Source organism: Balaenoptera physalus (genome assembly GCF_965194825.1).
Source record: "Balaenoptera physalus genome assembly, chromosome: 1".
In the NCBI taxonomy this organism is placed as follows: Eukaryota; Metazoa; Chordata; class Mammalia; order Artiodactyla; family Balaenopteridae; genus Balaenoptera; species Balaenoptera physalus.
The window spans coordinates 187817845-187837253 of record NC_138882.1 but is presented as its reverse complement, the minus strand read 5'-3'; the positions used below and the strand labels follow the sequence as shown (position 1 = coordinate 187837253).

General features: G+C 48.8%; 1 protein-coding gene across 5 annotated transcripts in view; it reads right to left on the bottom strand.

Annotated features, from left to right (window-relative positions):
* The window catches only part of MTOR (mechanistic target of rapamycin kinase), a 126187-nt gene that overhangs the window by 17168 nt on the left and 89610 nt on the right, over nucleotides 1–19409 (bottom strand). For all 5 annotated transcript variants that reach the window (XM_082414044.1, XM_082414047.1, XM_082414045.1 and 2 more), the window contains 11 exons: nucleotides 16938–17038; nucleotides 15131–15246; nucleotides 13821–13898; nucleotides 13526–13633; nucleotides 10201–10326; nucleotides 9979–10110; nucleotides 5916–6031; nucleotides 4939–5056; nucleotides 2016–2261; nucleotides 1250–1350; nucleotides 462–558 (listed from right to left, as the gene is read on the bottom strand). In XM_082414044.1, coding sequence (XP_082270170.1) covers nucleotides 462–558; nucleotides 1250–1350; nucleotides 2016–2261; nucleotides 4939–5056; nucleotides 5916–6031; nucleotides 9979–10110; nucleotides 10201–10326; nucleotides 13526–13633; nucleotides 13821–13898; nucleotides 15131–15246; nucleotides 16938–17038 — 1339 coding nt within the window. The remainder of the gene's footprint in view (nucleotides 1–461; nucleotides 559–1249; nucleotides 1351–2015; nucleotides 2262–4938; nucleotides 5057–5915; nucleotides 6032–9978; nucleotides 10111–10200; nucleotides 10327–13525; nucleotides 13634–13820; nucleotides 13899–15130; nucleotides 15247–16937; nucleotides 17039–19409) is intronic.

Sequence of the window (19409 nt, the reverse complement as noted above, 5' to 3'; positions counted from 1 at the left end):
TCTGTAACCAAGCGTCCTCACCTGTAACCAAGTACCCTCACCTGTAACCAAGTGTCCTCACCTGTAACCAAGTACCCTCACCTGTAACCAAGTATCCTCACCTGTAACCAAGTGTCCTCACCTGTAACCAAGTATCCTCACCTGTAACCAAGTACCCTCACCTGTAACCAAGTACCCTCACCTGTAACCAAGTACCCTCACCTGTAACCAAGTGTCCTCACCTGTAACCAAGTACCCTCACCTGTAACCAAGTATCCTCACCTGTAACCAAGTGTCCTCACCTGTAACCAAGTATCCTCACCTGTAACCAAGTACCCTCACCTGTAACCAAGTACCCTCACCTGTAACCAAGTACCCTCACCTATAACCAAGTGTCCTCACCTGTAACCAAGTACCCTCACCTGTAACCAAGCGTCCTCACCTGTAACCAAGCGTCCTCACCTGTAACCAAGCGTCCTCACCTGTAACCAAGTGTCAATCTGGATCGCTTTCACCCCTTCCACTAAGGCTTCGTTTACATCCGGCCAGTGACCATAATCAAACCATAAGGTGAGGACTCTGGAAAAGAAAAATGAAAGTCAGAAAATCTAATTTACCAGCTTTTGTCTGTTTTTTCATCTTCAAGACTCTTGGGAAGAGAACTGGCAAAATTCCAGATCAGTGGCTCTCCAATGTGTTTGGTCTTGGGACTGCTTGGGGGTGGGTGGGTGGGGATGGCCAGCGGTGCTCGGCCAAACACAGGAAGATCATTCCAAGTGAATGATTATTTCATTCCAGGTAACACAGAGGGGTCACCATGGCATCAGCTCATAACTCTAATAGACGAGCCCATGCATAAGCTTTGCATGTGCAGAAAGAGTCGCCTGTAGCACAGCAGCAACTTGGAAACCTGGCACGTAGCCGGTGGAGACCCCCAAACGCAGGAGGGCTAGTCACCTAGAGCCTCTGGACTGGCTGGCCTGTGCCATTTGTTTAGGCCTCTCAGAGTTGCCTCCAAAAGCTGAAGGAATTTCAGCGATATTGTGAGAAACAGCTGGGTTTCTTCTTCCTACATAACAAGCCACACACAGGCAGTCCTTGGGCCACTGCTCCCTCCCCTTTGCACATTTCACCCGCACAGGTGGGGCCTGGTCAGCTGCGACTCTGGGATGTGCTCATCGGGGTGGGTAGGGAAAGAGGACTTTATGTGTGACTTCTGTGACCTGCCATCCACATGGCCCACCAGGGCTTCCCTTCCTTTCCCTGATACCTGAGCGTGTCCTGGAGGTTGTTGCCTCGTGACAAAGAGATGGATCGGAAGAAGCCCTGGACAGCAGGGACGGTGTACATCAAGAGGGTTTTGGACAAATCCTGTTGGAACACACGTATGTTAGTGACACTCTTGCCTCAGTCTTCTCATCTGTAAAATGGGCATTAACTGCATACTAAATAGTATCCACTTCAAAGAGTGGTTATGAGGATTAAATCAGCTAATACACAGAAAGCCTTTAGATCAGCACCTGGCACAGAGAAAGCACTCAGTAATGGCAATGGTGCCGTAACTGTTACTATCTTGGGCTAACAGTGGCTTCCTGAACAGGGTGGCAGAGGAGGTGGGGTTAAGGCCCTGGACATGCTGATCTCTGGGCTGGTCAGCTGCCCCAGGCCCTGAACCGACAGCCTCAGGGGAGGTGGAAGGGGAGAGAAAAAGACAGGGGATGGACTCTGCCGGGCTCTGTGCTCAGAGTGGGCCCGAAGATGTGCAGGCTGCCTTCACACCGGTGCAGAGCATTAGGAGATGAGCTCAGTCACATGGGAAGCATGACGAGGACCTCATTCTTCAGCACAGGGGCTACGTCAGTTCCCCAAACCCAAATATATAAACAAAAGTACTGTCTCAAACAATGCCGATGGCAAACCATGCTTTCTGGCTTCCACCAGAGCTTCAGAGCAGGGCCTCGGGCTGCTATCAGCCTCCATCCCTCAGAGCGCCTGGCGCCTGGGCCAGTCCTTGATGGGGGAGGAAGGAAGGGTACCTCAGTGACCTTCTTCTGCAGAGGAGATGGGGTAGGGCTGTTCTCAGTGCTCTCAGCCTCGCTCTCGCTGTTACTACCCTCGGTGCTGGTGGCAGTGGCCGTGGCCGCCGTGGTGGCGGCAGTGGCCACGTTGGTGATGTTGGCCCCGCTGGCGTGACGCAGTTTCTTCTTCTCATCGCGGGCTTGGTTCTGATGTTTGTAGTGGAGCACAGCCTCGAAGTTCATCACAGCCCACGCGTGCCAGGCCTGGGGGCGGGGACGAGAGGACAGACATCGGGGCTGTGACATCAGCAGGGGCAGGAAGCTCAGGCATCAAGGGCCTTGAGGGGCGTGAGGCCACAGCTGAGGAAGAGTGCGGGCTGCCCTTTCTTCTCAGAGGTCAGTAGAGCAAACTCTCACCTCAAGGAACACTGGGGAACGGGGCATTTTACTAAATTCATTCACTTTGTGGTGCATCTGCTGTATCGGGGGCTGTGATGAGTGCCGTGGGCGGGGTGGGGGGCACATGAGGAGGAATAAACTATGGGCCTTACCTCAGGGACCTGTTAATCTAGTAGGGTAGGTCACTCAAAAACCTAAAGACAGGCAGAACACGACCGGGGCAACGAGAGACAGACAACGGGAACGCCAGGGACGGGCGGGCAAGGCGTCACAGAGGAGAGACTGGGGTGGGTCTTGAGCAGCCTTAGATGGGCAAGGACGGCACAAGAGGGCGGCAGGGAGGGCGTCCTGGCAGAGGAGGAACAGGGACAGAGATGCAGGCTGGGCAAGCACGGCACAGTTCACAGGAAACAAGCAGACAGATGTGACTGAAGCTTAGGGCACACGCAGGAGAGCAGTGAGGGGGAGCCCAGCAGAGCGGCAGGCTCAGACCGCGGAGCGGCTGGCATGTGAGACCACGGACGTCCCATCTCAGTCTGTAGGAAATGGAGTTTTTAAAGCTGAGTTAAAAGCTGGGCTTCAAACATTCCTTTGGCAGCAGATATCAAACAGATTATTTAAGAGGGCACAGGTTCAGGGGGTGCGGGTGAAGGTCTTAACCAGGCCAGAGGACAGTGGGGAAGGAGACACACTGAGAGCACAGGACCACCACGGAGGGTGACTCTTGGTCATCGTTCGTCCCTCGCACCTGGCTTGGGGCCTGTCAGAGCCAGTGCTCAGCGACTGCTTGCCAGAAGAAGCCTCTGGTGCTAAGCATTCACACCTCAGAGGCTTTGAGCTGCAGTGACGCTATGGCATAGCATTGCCTGGTGTACAGAGCATGAGGGAGAGTTTGCTTTGGGACCTGGTAAGTTTGCAGTGATAGGAGGATATTAAATAATCCACTCATTGGGCTTCCCTGGTGGTGCAGTGGTTAAGAATCCTCTGCCAGTGCAGGGGACACGGGTTCGAGCCCTGGTCCAGGAAGATCCCACATGCCGCGGAGCAGCTAAGCCCGCACGCCACAACTACTGAGCCCGCGAGCCACAACTACTGAGCCCACGAGCCACAGCTACTGAGCCTGCGCTCTAGAGCCCGTGCTCCGCAACAAGAGAAGCCACCGCAATGAGAAGTCCGCGCACCGCAACGAAGAGTGGCCCCGCTCACTGCAACTAGAGAAAGCCTGCGTGCAGCAACAAAGACCCATCACAGCCAAAAAAAAAAAAAAAAACTACTCATAGTTGGACTTTCTGGATAATCAGTAAATTCCTTTGCATCCCTTGCTAAAAACCTTTCTTTAACATGGAAGTGTCCATTTCCCCAGCTAAGCAGAGTAGATTGATCATAATCAACCTCTATTTGATGAATAAGAATCCTACAATGACCCAGGTTCAGTTTTCCCATACTTTTGTTTATTCGACAAATACCTCTTATATATGTACTATGAGCTGGGGGTCCCGCTGAACAAGACAGAAAGAGTTCTGCACGCACATGGGACTAACATACACCACTGATGGTAGAAGACAGTATAGACCCAAAAGGGCCCATGCTAGGAAAAAACTAAAACTAAAAGTCCCGGAGTCAGTTTTTTACTTGTGATTTGTTTCTTTCTGAAAAGCTGAATGAAGAAAAGTAATCCGGTTAGGACACAGTTCTAATTAGTAAGGTTCCAACTAACCAAGGGTTCACTGGACATATTCTTCCAGCCTCAGACTGAAGCTGTCCTAGAGAGAATAACTACTGCTGCTTTCACAAAATGAGCATTTTTCAGATCAGACTGATGCATGCTGAAAGCAGCATAAGAATTTCGTCGTAGATGTTTCTGTGGTCTCCAGATGCAGGTTTGGATCCCAGAGGGATTAATTCACACTATCAGCTGGTTAAGGAGACACCGGAGAGAAATGGAGGACACCTGTCACACCACGTAGCTCTTACCAGGAGGCCCCTCAGAGAAAAGAGAAAAACGTGAGAATGTGTGCTCTCACCAAAGACGTATACGCCCAAGACTCAGTCCTCTCCCAGTCAATCACATCTTTTATACATTTTCTAATTCTGTTTATCTTCTTGAAAAATTTCCTATGATATAACAGGATGTTACCCAGAGCTTTCCAATAAAAACAGAAAGTTCAGTTCTTAGATGAGGAGCAGAAAGGGATGGGAATCAGAAAGAAGCTGGGAAGGAACAGATGACCCAAGGGAAGATAAAAGTTCCAGAGACTAACCATGTGTCCAGATGCTCTAGGAAAACAAGCCGCTAAGAGTCTGTAAGACAACAGCATCCCCAGAGCCACGCACACACTCACGGTATAATAAGTCTTTTTCAAGTCAAAGAATCTATCAATTAGACGTGGAAAGGGCCTCTAACAAACTGGCTCCCAGCACTCAAAGAAGCCAATTCGCGGTATCAGACCAGGCCACCAAGGCCTTGCTGTAAAGCACGAGCCACTGGGGTGCACAGGCAGGCGTCTGGAGGAGGCAGTGGGAGGTGCCCGTCTCTGGTTACCTTGTACCAGCTGCGGTCGTGCTCCGTGGCGGCGCTATAATACTGCAGGACTTTGGGGATCGTGCTCTCGTTGATGCCCTGCAGGTTCAGCTGCCACTCCCCGAGTTTCAGAAAACATCTGAAAACAGAGAAACAAGCCCCCAGGTTGCTCCCTCCTCAGAAGAGCCCTTCCAAGGAGAACAATGAGTTACATCGTGGGAGCACAAAAGCCTCCCTGATATTTATTCCTCCTCTCAGGAAGCAACATGAGCGAACCGTCAGAATTCTTAAGCCACGTGGAAGGAAAAAGACGGGCTTTGGGGATCAGTTCTTTTAAGGGATGGTCTCTTCTTCTTGCCCTCTCTCTTTCAATGCTAGCATAAACCAGGTACCTGGCACACGGAGGTGTGAATGGACCTGCCTCCCCCAAATTCATTACGGTGGGTGGTAGCTGCTGAGAGCAATTTTTCTTTTGACTACTATATGGCTGCTCCCTTACTTTTTCCTTCTCCTCCATTTTTGATATGATAAAATTAACAGCTAACGTTTAACTGATTGCTACGCTATTCCAGGTTCTGTGCTGAAGGCTTGATGTATTCTTTCCATTAATCCTCACACCATTTTATTCCACCCTAGGAAAAAGGCACTCTCACTATCCCCTTTGCACATCATGAGGAAACCGAGGCACAGAGAGGTTAAGTAACTTATCTAAAGTCACACATCAAATTAGCAGCATATCTGGCAGTAGCAGCATATCAAACTCGAAAGCCAGACACCAGGAGAACAGCACGCAGGTGCTCCTGGGCTGCTGGATCCTGGGAAAGTAAGTGGCAGAGATTCTGGAGTGGCATGATTCGATGGCTGCCTGGGACCCCTACTGGAAGAGGTGAGGGAGACGTCGGCAAGCGGCTGCCCTGGGAGCCCTGAACACGGCCCTGGCAGCAGAGGCTGCCGGCGGGGCCGGGCTGGCGCGACGGGCCGGGCCGCGGGGCGCTCACCGGGCCATAAGCTTGTGCAGCTCCTGCTTGTGCTGCTGGTCCTCGCTGGCGATGGCGTGCTGGGCTTGCTGCTGCATGGTCTGAACAAAGTGCTGCATGTGCTGGAAGGCATCGATCTGCAGCGGGACAAAGGCACAGGGAGCCACTTGGCATGGGGCCCAACCTCAGGGGACAAGAACCGCTGTTCACAGGCACCTGGGCCAACCATCTCCCGACGGAACACCCTAGAACACAGGGTGAGGATGCCGTAGGATGGAGGACCGGGGTGTGATGCTGAGAGATGGCTGGGCTTTTCAAGAAGATTCATATTTTTTCAACTCAAGTCTTAGCTCTTCTTGGCCAACTGTAATTAAAAGTCTAATAAGCCTTAGAAAAACTACTCGCCTGACTACCCCAAAAAATAATTCATATGAAGTAATCTCAAACCACTGCTTACTTCACTATCAATATACTGCCCTGGGGGAAATCAGGCTTATGGGGAATTGTTTCAGGCTAGTAAAACTTTAGCATGTGTTTAAAACACTGTGGTACCCTGGACACTAGCATAGCAAAAATTACAGTTTAAAAAAATGTGACAGATCCCGTGATAAACCATAATGGAAAAGAATATGAAAAAGAATGTATATATATGTATAACTGAATCACTTTGCTGTACAGCAGAAATACAACATTGTAAATCAACTGTATTTCAATAAAATATTTAAAAAAATCTGACAGAACCCTCAGTACCCAAATAGAACAGAGATGGGGTGAGGCCCCTCATACATCCAAGTGGCATGGGGGGGACACTAGCCAAGCAAACATTTAGTTGAATAGGGTGGCTTAGGAGCAAAATCTGCAGAGCGTCCTCCAGCAGTCACATCTCTTTACACTACGTGATTTTATACGAAGTGAGCAGAAGCCATCTGGGTTAGTAGCAGATAGCGGAACTAGGGAAGAGCAGAGACAGAGTCAGAGATCTGAGAGTCAGCTACAAGCCATTTGTATAAGCCTGCCATGCCCACACATACCAGCATCGTGATAAATGTGAAAAAGAGAATATGTGTTCTTTGCTACAGAAAAGGTGAGAAAAAAACCCAACGCTTCAAATAAATGTCAGAATGATCTCCTTACTGTGAATCACGTAAGAGTCTTTTTCTTTTTCTTTTTTTGAATAGAAACATGTCAGTAATGATGGCCCTGAAGGAAAACTGAAACTCCCTGGCTTGGGGGCCAGGACCAACCTCAGATACTTTTAATATATAAGGAATTAATTAATTGGCATCGAGAGGGCTTAACCCAGAGGCAGAATGACGTGACAACGATTTATCAGGCAGCTAATCCACGCGTGAGGGCAAGGCAGACACAGAGATGTTCTAACAGTTACCAAGACACCTGTCTCCCTCAGACATCTGCCTTCAGAGTTCCACTCCTCACCAGTGGCTTTGAAAAACGAGCTATATTAGCATCTCCCACCTGGGAAGTGATAAGTGTTCCTTTACTTTTTCTTCTCTGGGAACTACACTGGCCAGACTTGAATCTGATTAGGAAGAGAAGAAAGAACTGGGAGGGAGTCCTTAAATGACCCCTCACGAAAAAGGTGGAAGATAGCTCAGGGTGGCCAGCGCACATGTGCACATCAAGCAGGTAAGAACTGGGCTAGGAACTCGCATGCCCGGTGCTTTTCGGAGCCCACAGGTTACGTGTCACTGACTGTCCAGAGAGGGTTTAAATTCTCTTCGGGAGACTCCACAAGAACAAAACAAAAACTGCCAAAACTGGGAAGGCTGGGTATTAGTTTGGATTTGAAGCCCAATGTTAGGTTTAGTCAGTTTACCCAGCATGGGAGACTCTAGTATCTTTCTACTCTGTGGCATGGAGGCAACTTATTTCCAAGGAATTGAAAATGTTCTACTAAAAACTCCTTCTTGGGGCTTCCCTGGTGGCGCAGTGGTTGACAGTCTGCCTGCCGATGCAGGGGACACGGGTTTGAGCCCTGGTCTGGGAGGATCCCGCATGCCGCGGAGCAACTGGGCCCGTGAGCCACAGTTGCTGAGCCTGCGAGTCTGGAGCCTGTGCTCCACAACAGGAGGGGCCGCGACAGTGAAAGGCCCGCGCACTGCGAAGAAGAGTGGTCCCCGCTCGCCGCAGCTGGAGAGAGCCCTCGCACAGAAACGAAGACCCAACACAGCCAAAAAAATAAATAAGTAAGTCAGGAGCGCTTTAAAAAAAAACCTAACCCATGAAGGATTAAAAAAACAAAACAAAACAAAAACTCCTTCTTTTCTCCATCCCCAGGAAGTGAGGAGGGGGAAAAATGATTCTTTCTCTCTTACAGATGATGGACCGCTCGCTTGGAGGAAGGGGTTTCTCTCAGGCCCAGAGTGTAAGCTGGGCAGACTATTCTGGCTCTTGACTGCCTGCGTGGTTTGTGGGCAAGAACTATGTTCTCGGCTTAGTGAAATTTCACAGAAGGAACCAGCCTGCCTCCAGATTCCGTGAACTGTCTTGTCTAGAAAAGCAGTGGGCATACGCCTACTGCCTGATGCCTTCCTGCAGAACGGGATCTGCTTCTCCCCATTTCCGTCCGCCTCAGGCAAAGCAGAGGGCACAGCCCTTACTTATGGAGGAAGAGCACAGCGCTCAGAGAAGGAAAGCGACCTGCTCAACAGCACAGTTATTATTAAGTAGTCAGCTTTCCTGGAGTAGCTCCTGAACTCTTACGAAGATGTGGCATCTCTAGCTCTGGGCTTGAAGTTCAAGCACCTAATTTTAAATAGATTTCTAAATCTTTAATCCATGTGGTTTTATGGTCTCCCTCCAGAATCTGGGTTCCTAAGAAAAGGCCATAATCTGTGGAGAAGTTGGGCTGTGGTCCTATGTTGAAAGAAGCCACTCCTTGGTTGAAATATTAGCCAAAACACTCCTTCCGCCTGCCTTCGGCAAGACATTCAAAGACTTGGAGGCTACATATAGGAAGGAAACCAGACTGTATTCAGATCCAGCACCTTCTGTTTTTCTCATTTGCCTGGAGGAAGGTCAGGCTTTGAATCAGAAGTGCTCTGGCCTGGGAGGCTCACAGAGACTAAACTAAACAACCCCCTCTCAAACAACAACAAAAGAAAAAACCCCAAACTGCACATTTGGAGAAGGACACTTGGGCCATGATATCTGAAGTATGCCCCAATCAAAGACCCAGTGTGTGGTGCAGGGCTGTGGCTCCCACTCTGGGTGGCATTCAGAGTCACAGAATCCAGCACCCACAAAAGAAATCAGCTTCTGACACAGTCCAGGGATCTCCCAAGTAAGCCTTCAGCCAAGACTCCACTGCTATTTTATCACATCTTCCACAGCCACAGCTCCAGTGGCTGCTCTGCATTCCTTTCTCATCTCAGGGACACTATGGGGACAACAACAGGGAGAGGAGAGCTGGGACTCCCTCCTCTGTTTCATAAGGACGACAATGGGGGAGCCAAAGCAGGTGCCGATTTTGCCTCCAGGGCCTACTTTTTGTTAATCGTCACCATCGTCCAGGGAGATTGTTTTAAAAAATAAAAACAAAAAAGAAGCCACATCTATTTCCCAAGGACCTGTCTGTAAATAAAGTCAGAGGAATTCTATATTGGCTTCAAGGTGACTTTCCCCACTGGTTTCAGCATCACACTCTGGGTGTTGCTGCTTTTGAATCCCAAACTGATGACAGAAGAGGAGACAAGAAGTCTGAAAAACCAAGTTGGTCTTACGAAAGTTTCAGTCTGTGTTTTCACAAACATTCTGCTTTTTTGGGTACTTCTCTTAGGGGGAAAAACAACACAACCCAGAAATTTTTTCTATGTTTTAGCACATTCTAGCTGCTAATAAATAGAACTGTGACTGCACTTGTTGGTTTGATCAATGGTATATGTGCATCTCCTCGAATATGATTCACTTTTTGAAATCAGGCCAAATAGCCTCCTGGCAGGAGTGAACTCCCTGGCATGGTGGTTTGGACGCTGTTTCCTTTCGGGCCTGGAGGAGGCAGTGAGAAGCAGATTAGGCGAGCATTCTGGAGAAATGTGGTCTCCTGCGGGATTGCGGCACAGACCTTGCGAGCGCTCTTCCACATATTTTTCATGTAGGCGTAGGTCACCTGGGGGTGAACTGTTGGCAGAGGGTGGTCAAGTTGCCGAGATGGATCAACTCCCAGGAGCAGCACTAAGGTTTTATGAGCAAGAGCCTTCAAAACAAGAGGTTGGGGTTATACACAGAACTGGGCCAGGAGCACCCCCTCAGACTCCCGCCCTACCCACACGGTGGGGACACTCACCAGCCTGCCACTCTTGCCACACAGGCTTGCATACTTGAGCCAGGTCCTCATGTCCTCGTGAGGGCTGACCACTAGCGACCGCACCATGAGGATTTTCTGCCAGTCCTCCACAATACGCTGGCAACCCTGGAACGTCCAGAAGCGAGGATGAGACACGTGCTCTACTATAACTTAACCCCTCACAAGCAACAGTGAAATCCACCCCGAAACAAAAAAGAGATTCATTTTTATAATCTCATCTTTCTCAAGTGAAGGGTACTGTGAGTGAAACACCTCTCAGGAACTTCTCAAAATTCGAGAAGCAGTACAGCAAGGACTCTGGAACCTGAATCCTGGCCTGTCCACTGTACTACCTATGTGACTTTGGACAAATTACTTAACCTCTCTGTGACTGATCTGTAAAATAGGATAAAAATGGTACCAACTTCATGGGGCCATGGTGAGGCTTAAATGAACTAAATTATTTAAATTTCTTTTCTGAATTGTAAATAATGTATTTTTAGCTTTAATATTTTGCTTCAGTCTCTCTGGTTGAAGATGCCTATCACTGACAAAGAAATTAAATTTAAAATGTATCATTCAAAATTTTAAAAACTAATTAAGTGTAAAAAAAATTGAAATAATTAAATTTTCAATTGATGTTGTTTGAAAGTTGGTGGTGTTTATATTTCTGAAGTTATCAGAGCCTAAACTTGCACTCAAATCTTGACCTTGTCTTTCCTCTACATTTTTATTCGTCTCAGATCAAAAACTGCACATAGAAGGGAAAGGGACTCATTCATTCACACATATAAATTCTTTTAAATTAAGAAGAAACAAAGTGAATTAATCATTATCAAAGGGGCTAAGCTAATTTGATATCAAAAGACTGTTGAGAATAGAGCGAGCCTCTCCTCCTCCACCTTCCTGAGAATAAGTCAGATTCAGAGACTAACACCAGGGGAGATGGGTTTCTGAGGTCTATCACTTCATCAGAGAGTTCCATGAAACCAAACAACGAGCTGTCCTCCATGGAGGTAAGTCTAAAAGTCTAGTGACAATGGTTGCAGGCTTTTAAACATGACAGGACACAATCTGAGCCTGAATAAAGAACCCAAGGCAAGAAAAGACCCAACGCAAGTAAGGTTGACCTCTCAAACTGCCCCGCGGGAGCCAGTGGCTGGGGAGTTCAGTTTAATTGATCGCAAAATGGCACTCTTCCAGCCTAGGCAGTTGGTTGAGTGTTCTGACAGCAAGCCATCCACAAGAGCCAAATTCCTACCACAAAGTTAACGCTGTATTTTTAGGCCTTGGACCATAATTTTCTGTCCTGTTATGTGTAACAACAGTAATTTGGAAAGTTAGAAAAACAGAAAAAAGTACACTGAGTGACTGTTTTGGTGACTTCTCATCATCTGCTAGTTTCTCCCAGATGCTGAAATCACTTGGCCCCTGGAAACCAAAAAGCATCTTCCTGTCTTAAGGTAGGGAAGTCATGAAGGCCTAAGATGATGATGGTATCTTGGACACAGTAAAGTCAAACACGGGTCCCTCCTCTCTGAGACTCATTTAATCTACCCCGCTTCCAAGTCTCTATTTTGCCCACTTGTTAGAATGGCAGAAGATTCATCAGATCTCTGATTTGGAAACTCTTCACCTCATTACAGGCACTTAAAAACACCAGGGTGTGTACAAGTCAAGTGGGAAATTCTGGCTTCGTGGAATTCCTTTCTGGGGTTCAATGGACAATTTTCCATCAAAACATTCACTGGGCACTTCATAATTGCTAATAAAACATGTGAAAGAACTGCATGTGCTCATTTCAGAGCATAAACGACTGTATTCATAGGCAATCCTTTGCCCCGCTCTTTTCCTTTCCAGTGGAATGTGCCCGGAACTTTGTGGACAGGAATGCAACTTGGAGTCGAGAGGCCCTGCCACAGCCTACTGAAAAGTTGGAAGCACAAACCTCAACTTGTCTGGGGACAGAATTTGGAATTAAGTGTGGATTGGGTCAAGAGGAAACAGCTTAAAATCGAGGAAGTTGACTATGACAAGCAGGGGGACAAATGGCTTCTGGAGCAGTGAAGGCTTTGCCGACAAACTCCTCCTCCTCCTCCCTACTCAAGGAATGGAAGACCTGTCCTTTCCAAGGACACTGAAGATTCCTGACTCCCAGATCTGGAACTGACAGCTCCTCAAGCTAAAACGATCAGAATGTACAACGAAAATACTGATGGAGGACTTGGAAAAGTTTCTCGATGAGGGGAAACTTTGGTGGGAAAAAGTCTGCACAGAGCGTATGGGATGACTATGACCTGAGGAACCGTAAACGGCAGGGGTTAGTAAATGAACACATCAGGCCACCGCACTTAAAGGGCTGGATGCAGATGGCCAGCAAGTGGATTTAGAGCAGTGGTTCTCAGCGTCAGTCACATCCTGGAATTATCTGGGAAGGCTGAAAAGATACTGATCCCGGGTCTATCCCCAGAAATTTTGTTTATTTGGTCTGGGAAGTGGTCTGGGTATCCAGATTTTTAAAAGCTCTCCAGGGGGCTTCCCTGGTGGTGCAGTGGTTGAGAATCTGCCTGCCAAAACAGGGGACATGGGTTCGAGCCCTGGTCCGAGAAGATCCCACGTGCCGCGGAGCAACTAAGCCTGTGCGCCACAACTACTAAGCCTGCGCTCTAGAGCCCGCGAGCCACAACTACTGAAGCCCACGAACCTAGAGCCCATGCTCTGCAACAAGAGAAGCCACCACAATGAGAAGCCCGGGCACCACAACGAAGAGTAGCCCCCGCTCGCCGCAAACAGAGAAAGCCCGTGCACAGCAACGAAGACCCAACACAGCCAAAAATAAATAAATAAAATAAATAAATTTATTTTTAAAAAAAGGCAAAAAAAAAAAAAGCTCTCCAGGTCATTCTATTGTGTGGCTAAAGTTGAGAACCACTGATTTTGAGGTCAAGATTCTCAACTGGCTGGCCATAATGTCACTTATTAAATTTTCTTTTGGGAATTCCCTGGTGGTCCAGTGGTTAGGACTCTGCGCTTCCACTGCAGGGGGCACGGGTTCGATCTCTGGTCGGGGAACTAAGATCCCACAAGCTGTGCAGTGCAGCCAAAAAAGAAAAAAAAAAAAAAAAAAGATATTTTCTTTTCTTCCTAGAGCAGGGTAAAAGGAGGTCGGAAAAGAGGTCATCCTCACGCAGCTAGAGGCTTATTAGGTGAGAAGCCTGTGGGTGTTCTGCTCTGAATGCAAATGGAACCTCTGTGATGAAGCAGGAAGCTTATGCTGAGCAGGGGAGGAGGGGGCAGGCTAAGCGGGGCTTTCTACCAGGCTCACCTGCAGTCTCTCCCACCAGATCTGGCGGATGATCTCCCGGCGCTCGGGGACAAGTTTGTACTGGATGACCTCCTCCAGCTCGGAGAGCATGTGGCAAGAAACCATGGCCTGATGGAAGCAAATCGCATTCCAACTTAACACAGCATGAACAATCCGAAAGCCAGGCTTCATTTCAGTCATTCCTTTGGGTCCCACAGGCACGCTCTCAGCAGCCTGTGTGTCCCCACGAGCCCACTCTGCAATAAGAACTGAAATGTGCTTCCAACCCTGCACCATGCAGATGGTCCACACTCACCCCATACGCCCGGCTGTAGCTCTCTCCTGCCATCGCAGTTAACTCGGCGTCCAGCAGGTCCCGGGCTTTGTCGATGCACTGGAACAGAAAAAGAAAAGCCCTGGAATTGAGCTGTGGACTTGGGAGCTGAGGGGAGGGAGGGCTGTGATTTTCAGGCTTCCCAACTAGCTGCAGAAGTTACCTGTCTCACTGAAATTCTAGTGACGAAGAGAAAAGTTCACTGAAGGAGGGAAGAAACCTTTTACCAGATTTGAAAGCCTAGAGAAGTGCATTATCTGATTTCTCAGAAAAGAAAGAAACGTATGGCAGCCAAAAGCTTAACATCTTAGATCCTGGGTAACAAAGGCAGGGAAATTCATGCTTAGAAACAGAATCACCGTTTTCTTGCATCTCAAGAGGACAACTTGTGGATCTACCTTCTTTCAACTTCTCCATGCTGGGCATGTTGGTAAGAACAGACTGTGCAAGCACTCAAATGGCCCAGCTGGTTGTCTCTGGCTTTTAAGCACCTTGTCCTCCTGAGGGAGTGCCTCTGAAATTGGCAGAAGAATGCCAATCCTCTCCATGTAAATGGGAGCTTTTGTGCCTGTGACACGAATGACCCAGGTCTCAGTTCTCATTGTGTAAATCAGAGCTTGGGGGGGGGTGGTATGCCATAGGACTGCAGTTTGAGTCTTCTCTGTTTCATCAATTAAAACCCCTGCACGTGGAGCTTTTCCTTTTTTGAATGTTTAAGGTTAATATGACTATGTCCCCGTCTGGTAGCGCTCGGGTCATTTACCCAAGCACCTCACCCAAGACAGTCGGGTGTCTGACAGGCTGGATGTGATTACCTCGTTATTTTATTCTGCAAGTCAGCACAGGATTTCCAAATCAAGTGCTAACTTTCCTAGAAGGTAACCAGTGTGTGACATGCCTGCAGAGCCAGAAGAACCTTGTGACTGATTTCTGCTGCAGAGGGGGGCATGCTGCTCTCTGAATTCTCCTTTGGTAAAACAGTTTCTCTCTACCACAAGCAATGCTAAAGTAACATGGTAAAAAGGATGCAACGATGACCCAAGAAGCCAACTCCAAAAGCAATCTAAATGGTAACTTCCAGAACACGTGTCCCTCTCTCAGAGCAGGAAGTGGCCCTGGCTGATATGCTGGGAGTCATCTTCTTACTAAGCCTTGTGCTCCAAAGCCATTCTAACGAGGCCACAGAGCCAAAGGCCAGAGCTGAAGTACACAGGCACCACGTGCTAGGCGCAGACGGGGCGCACGTGATTACCTTCCCTTTGGAGGTGGTCTGGGTACATGGAGGTTTGTACCTGCTGCGCCAAGGAGAAGAGGTCCTGATGCAGCGCCAGCACGGCTCTGTAAAATGCCCCGTCGTGGGTATCCCGAGGGATCATGCAGGTGTACTCCTCCATGCTGTCCCACTGACCTACACGCACGCACACGCACACACAGAAAAGCATTAGGGTGGTCAGCTTGCTGGGCTAAAGGCAGCATCTCAAATAGGCCTTGTCACTGTTACTTGAATTTAGCTTGGGGTTCAAATAGGACACACTTGAGCCTGCTGTATCCGAATCCCGCAGAGAGCCTCTACACTCTGTGAGGCGGAGAGCCAGTGTAACAAGGCCACATCTGTCTTCCAAACACAGGGCTCCACTGCTGCCCCAGGGAGTTCCATGAAAGATGGAAGGAGCCGCATAAGCACAGGTCAGGAGGGTGCCACGCAGCACCTCATTAACCTAGAGAACTCGCCCCGCTTCCTCTAGGTGAGACGGAAGAGCTTTCTTCCCAACCCACGGAGGATCTCACAGTTCAATGGTATCTTGGACATTACATTTCCCCCTAAACAACTGAAACGGCCGTTATCCGGACAGGGGACAGGATGAGACAAACAGTTTGCTTGTCTCACTCTGGCAGTACCTTTGCCTCAGAGGGAGGAGATAAATATTTTAAGAGGCTCTGTTACAACAGAAAGATGGGCTAGGTCATAGCACAGTAGTGTCATATCAGGGCAGACTGGGGAAATGGTGGCATCTGGAAAGACATAGTCACTTCCCCTGGTGGGGTGAGCATGTATCAAATGCCAGGATTTCCAAAACCATCTGCAGGAAAGATACCAGCTTCATTAGCCGCAGACTGCAGGGCTGCTGATTTTACGAGGCCTTTTCCTGCCTTTCACTCCAGACCACTGGTGCATCCATTCTCTATGCCTCTGGGCAAAAGCAAATAACAAACGATGACTCCTCAGGAAGCAGTTTGGTTTTGAAAAACGTTCTGGATCCAGCTCAGAGCTCATGAAAGGAAAGGATATAAGCTCTGTGACTCAGAGGGTGAGAATGGAGGTGGATGTTATGTAACCTTGCTCTGGACTCCACAGGTGCCGCTTCCACCTGGGACATCCATGGGCCCTTTCCCCTCTTACTGAGAACATCCCTGGAACAGACACTGGGAATCCTCTCTGCTGGAGTCTGATGTCAGAAAGTGACACTTGTCTGTGGGGATTAAAAGGAAATCACTGCTTGAAAACACTCAGGGAGTGGGAGGAAGGTGGCTGAGTGTTGGGCAGCAAGGAGGAGAACAGAGAAAACCAAATTGCCAGAATGTTTATAACTGTTGGAGAAGGTGAACAGCATATAGGGGTTCATTATACTAGTCACTTTTATATTTGTTGGGAAAATTCTATAATAAAAGTTAAGAAATAAAAGGAGATAGGCAGCTGACTTCTCTCATTATTCCTGTAGGATAAAGACATGCTGGTGGAGCTCCAGCAACCATACTGCATCATGAGGTGGCGACCCCATGCAAAGCAGAAATATGGAAAAAGGCTAACGATGATGGAGCCAGAACACAAACAAACTTCACTAAATCTCTCAGTTTTGATGCTTGCTCACTGTTTTCCTGGGCCTCCCTGTGAACAGCCATTATTAGACACATCTAACAAAGTTAGTCAAAGTCATGAGGCAGAAAGGACAGACGGAGGAGGGAGAAGTGGACATGAACAGTGTTATGCTTCTATAGACCTGACGTCTCTGCCTGCAGCCACAGTGCCATACTTTTCCAATGCGAGCCCCCAGCCTCACTGTCCTCACCTTGACTGGGTGCCTGGGAGGGGAGCCTTACCTAAACCCCATGCGGCCGCAGCAGCCATCCGGGCCATCTTGGCTTGGGTCTCATCATTAACCAGGGTCCACTTTTCACAGCACTGCTGGTGGAGCTGCCCCCTGAAGGAAAAGAATTATACAGTCGGGTTAACAGATATCACCTCCGTCTTTCTCTCTAGCCCCTTAGGTTAGCTGGAGGCTGCGGAGGAGCTGGATGATAGGGGCCTGCCTTGAACCGGGAGCTTTTAAAGAAAAAGTACTTTTGACTGTGTGATATAATTGAGAAGTGACTGGCCATTTGTTGTTTCTATGGCCTGGTGGCTCATAATTTGTCTGAGAGCGAGTTTATCTTAAGATAGGGACCGTGTCTAACTAGGTGTGACGTGAAATGTGAACATCTGGCCCCCTTCATAAATATTAAATAACTTTTCTCCTATGCCAATGAACTCTGGGCTCTTTCCCTTTGGCAGGCCTACAGAGAAAGCAATCGGAAGAGGCACATCTGGACATTCTTTTGGGCTCCAAGCTATAGGGAGAAGTGGCTTTTAAAAGTATTATACCAATGGTTGCAGTCTGAAATGAAACGCAAATGAAATCAATCTGCACAGAAGGAAGAAGGCGCTACAACGGTCACATCTACCAGAAATCCAGATGTTGCTTACTCTCAGAATTGCGCATACCTACCGTGAGTGTGGGTATGACTAGGAGACACTGAGATACGTATGGTGTTCAGCAGACTCTGATACACAGAGAGAGCAGAAGCCCTCAAGAAGAGATGTCCTGTTGGCTGTTAAAACTGCTGCCCTCCCATGTTGCACTTTTGAAGGAAAGGAAATAAAACCCTGCTACTGGGCAAATACGAGCTCCTGCTTTCATGTGAGCTTCAAGACTCAGCTAGGAGACTCCTTAATCTTTCCTGCTTTCTGAAAGAGATGCTGCAGGATGTTTTAACTTGGTATTGGGAGTGGAGTCAAGAGAAAAGGTACAAGTTCCAAGTGGCCCAGCTCAGAAGCCTCGTGGGACACGAGCTACACTGCACTATAAGGTGACATGGGGGACAGGGAGGGGGGAGGAGATAAAGATGCTGAAGGGATCTGGGCTGAGCTCACCGAGAAGCTGACTGGTGACCACATCTAGGAGAACTGCTCGGGGCCATTATGTCCAGCATCATGGCCTGGCAGTCATTACCTTTCACTGTCTCTCCGGCACAAGGTCAAGAGAGCCAGGGACACAAGCATTCTAGCTCAGTACACAGCCAAGATAAAAAAGAGGAAGAGGAAGTGGGCAGCCATCCTGCCCTGTGCACTTACTGAAGCTCAGAGACAGCAGCTGGATGAACCTCAGTGTTGTTTTCCTGCCGTCTAAACTGAGAAACCTTCACTCTGGGTCCTGCTGGAGGTTATCTTAGAGCAGCAGTTCTCAGATTGCTACGTGCATCATAATCCCGTGGAGGGCTCCTTACATAGATTGTTGGGTGCCATCCCTTGAGTTTCTGATTCGGGAGGTCTGAACTGGGTGATACTGATGCTGTGCTCCAGGGGCCACAGTTTGAGAACCACTGGCTCAGAGCACAGAACAGCCCCTCTGGGCAGCACATTTTTGCTGGGGTCCTGTCTGGAGGTAAAGAAGAGCGACATGATCTCTGAATGCTCCCTCCAACCCTAGAATTCAAATTTGTATAGCCGGTAGCCACAGGCAATTCAGCCTCCCTCTGCTGTTTCGTCAGGACCCCCCATTTCTGCGTCACAGGTCTGGGATTTAGCTTTCCTCTTCGTCTCGAGGCAGGGAGCGAGTTCAGTGAGAAACGCCACAAACTGTTAACTCCAGAGACAAAGCAGGGGGCAGTGCAGGAGCAGCACCCTGAAAGGCAGCCCCGCCAGGGGACACAGGCACCGACTTCACGCTGAGGCTGTGTCAACAGTTGTCAGAACCTGGTCGGTGTACACAGAGGCGGGGTTCCTCTCCCACAAACATTTGTTACAAATAAGGATGCAGAATATACTGAGTCCTAACTCTCAAAGGCACGGGGGCGAACAAAATCAAATAAATAAAAAGTATGAGACTGTCTGTGGGGCAACCACTAGGAGGCTCTTTGGCACCTCTCACTGACACCAGGGAGGACTGGGTAAAAGGCCCTCCAAGACTCTGACTTTCCCACCTAGTGCAGCAGCAAAAAGTGTAAGGAGTGGTCTTCAATTTGCAACGCCTAAGTACTTGGCTGTCTATGATGTCATTCCTGAGGGGTCTGTCCTCAAGGACTCAGAGGCCAGGAAAGGAACAGTGCGGGCAGGAGGTTTACTTAGGTTCCAGTGGCTGCAGGTGTGGCTGCGGAGCTGGGGAAGTGGGGGCTGTCTCTTGTGCTCAGCTCCCGGAGGCTGGTGAGCACGGGGAGGCGGTCTTAGCTCACTGGTAACCCTGGATCATTCCTGAGGGCCGCCTCCGGTGAACACCTGCCTCGGGCATGTTCAGGATACATACTCAAAGCAAAAGC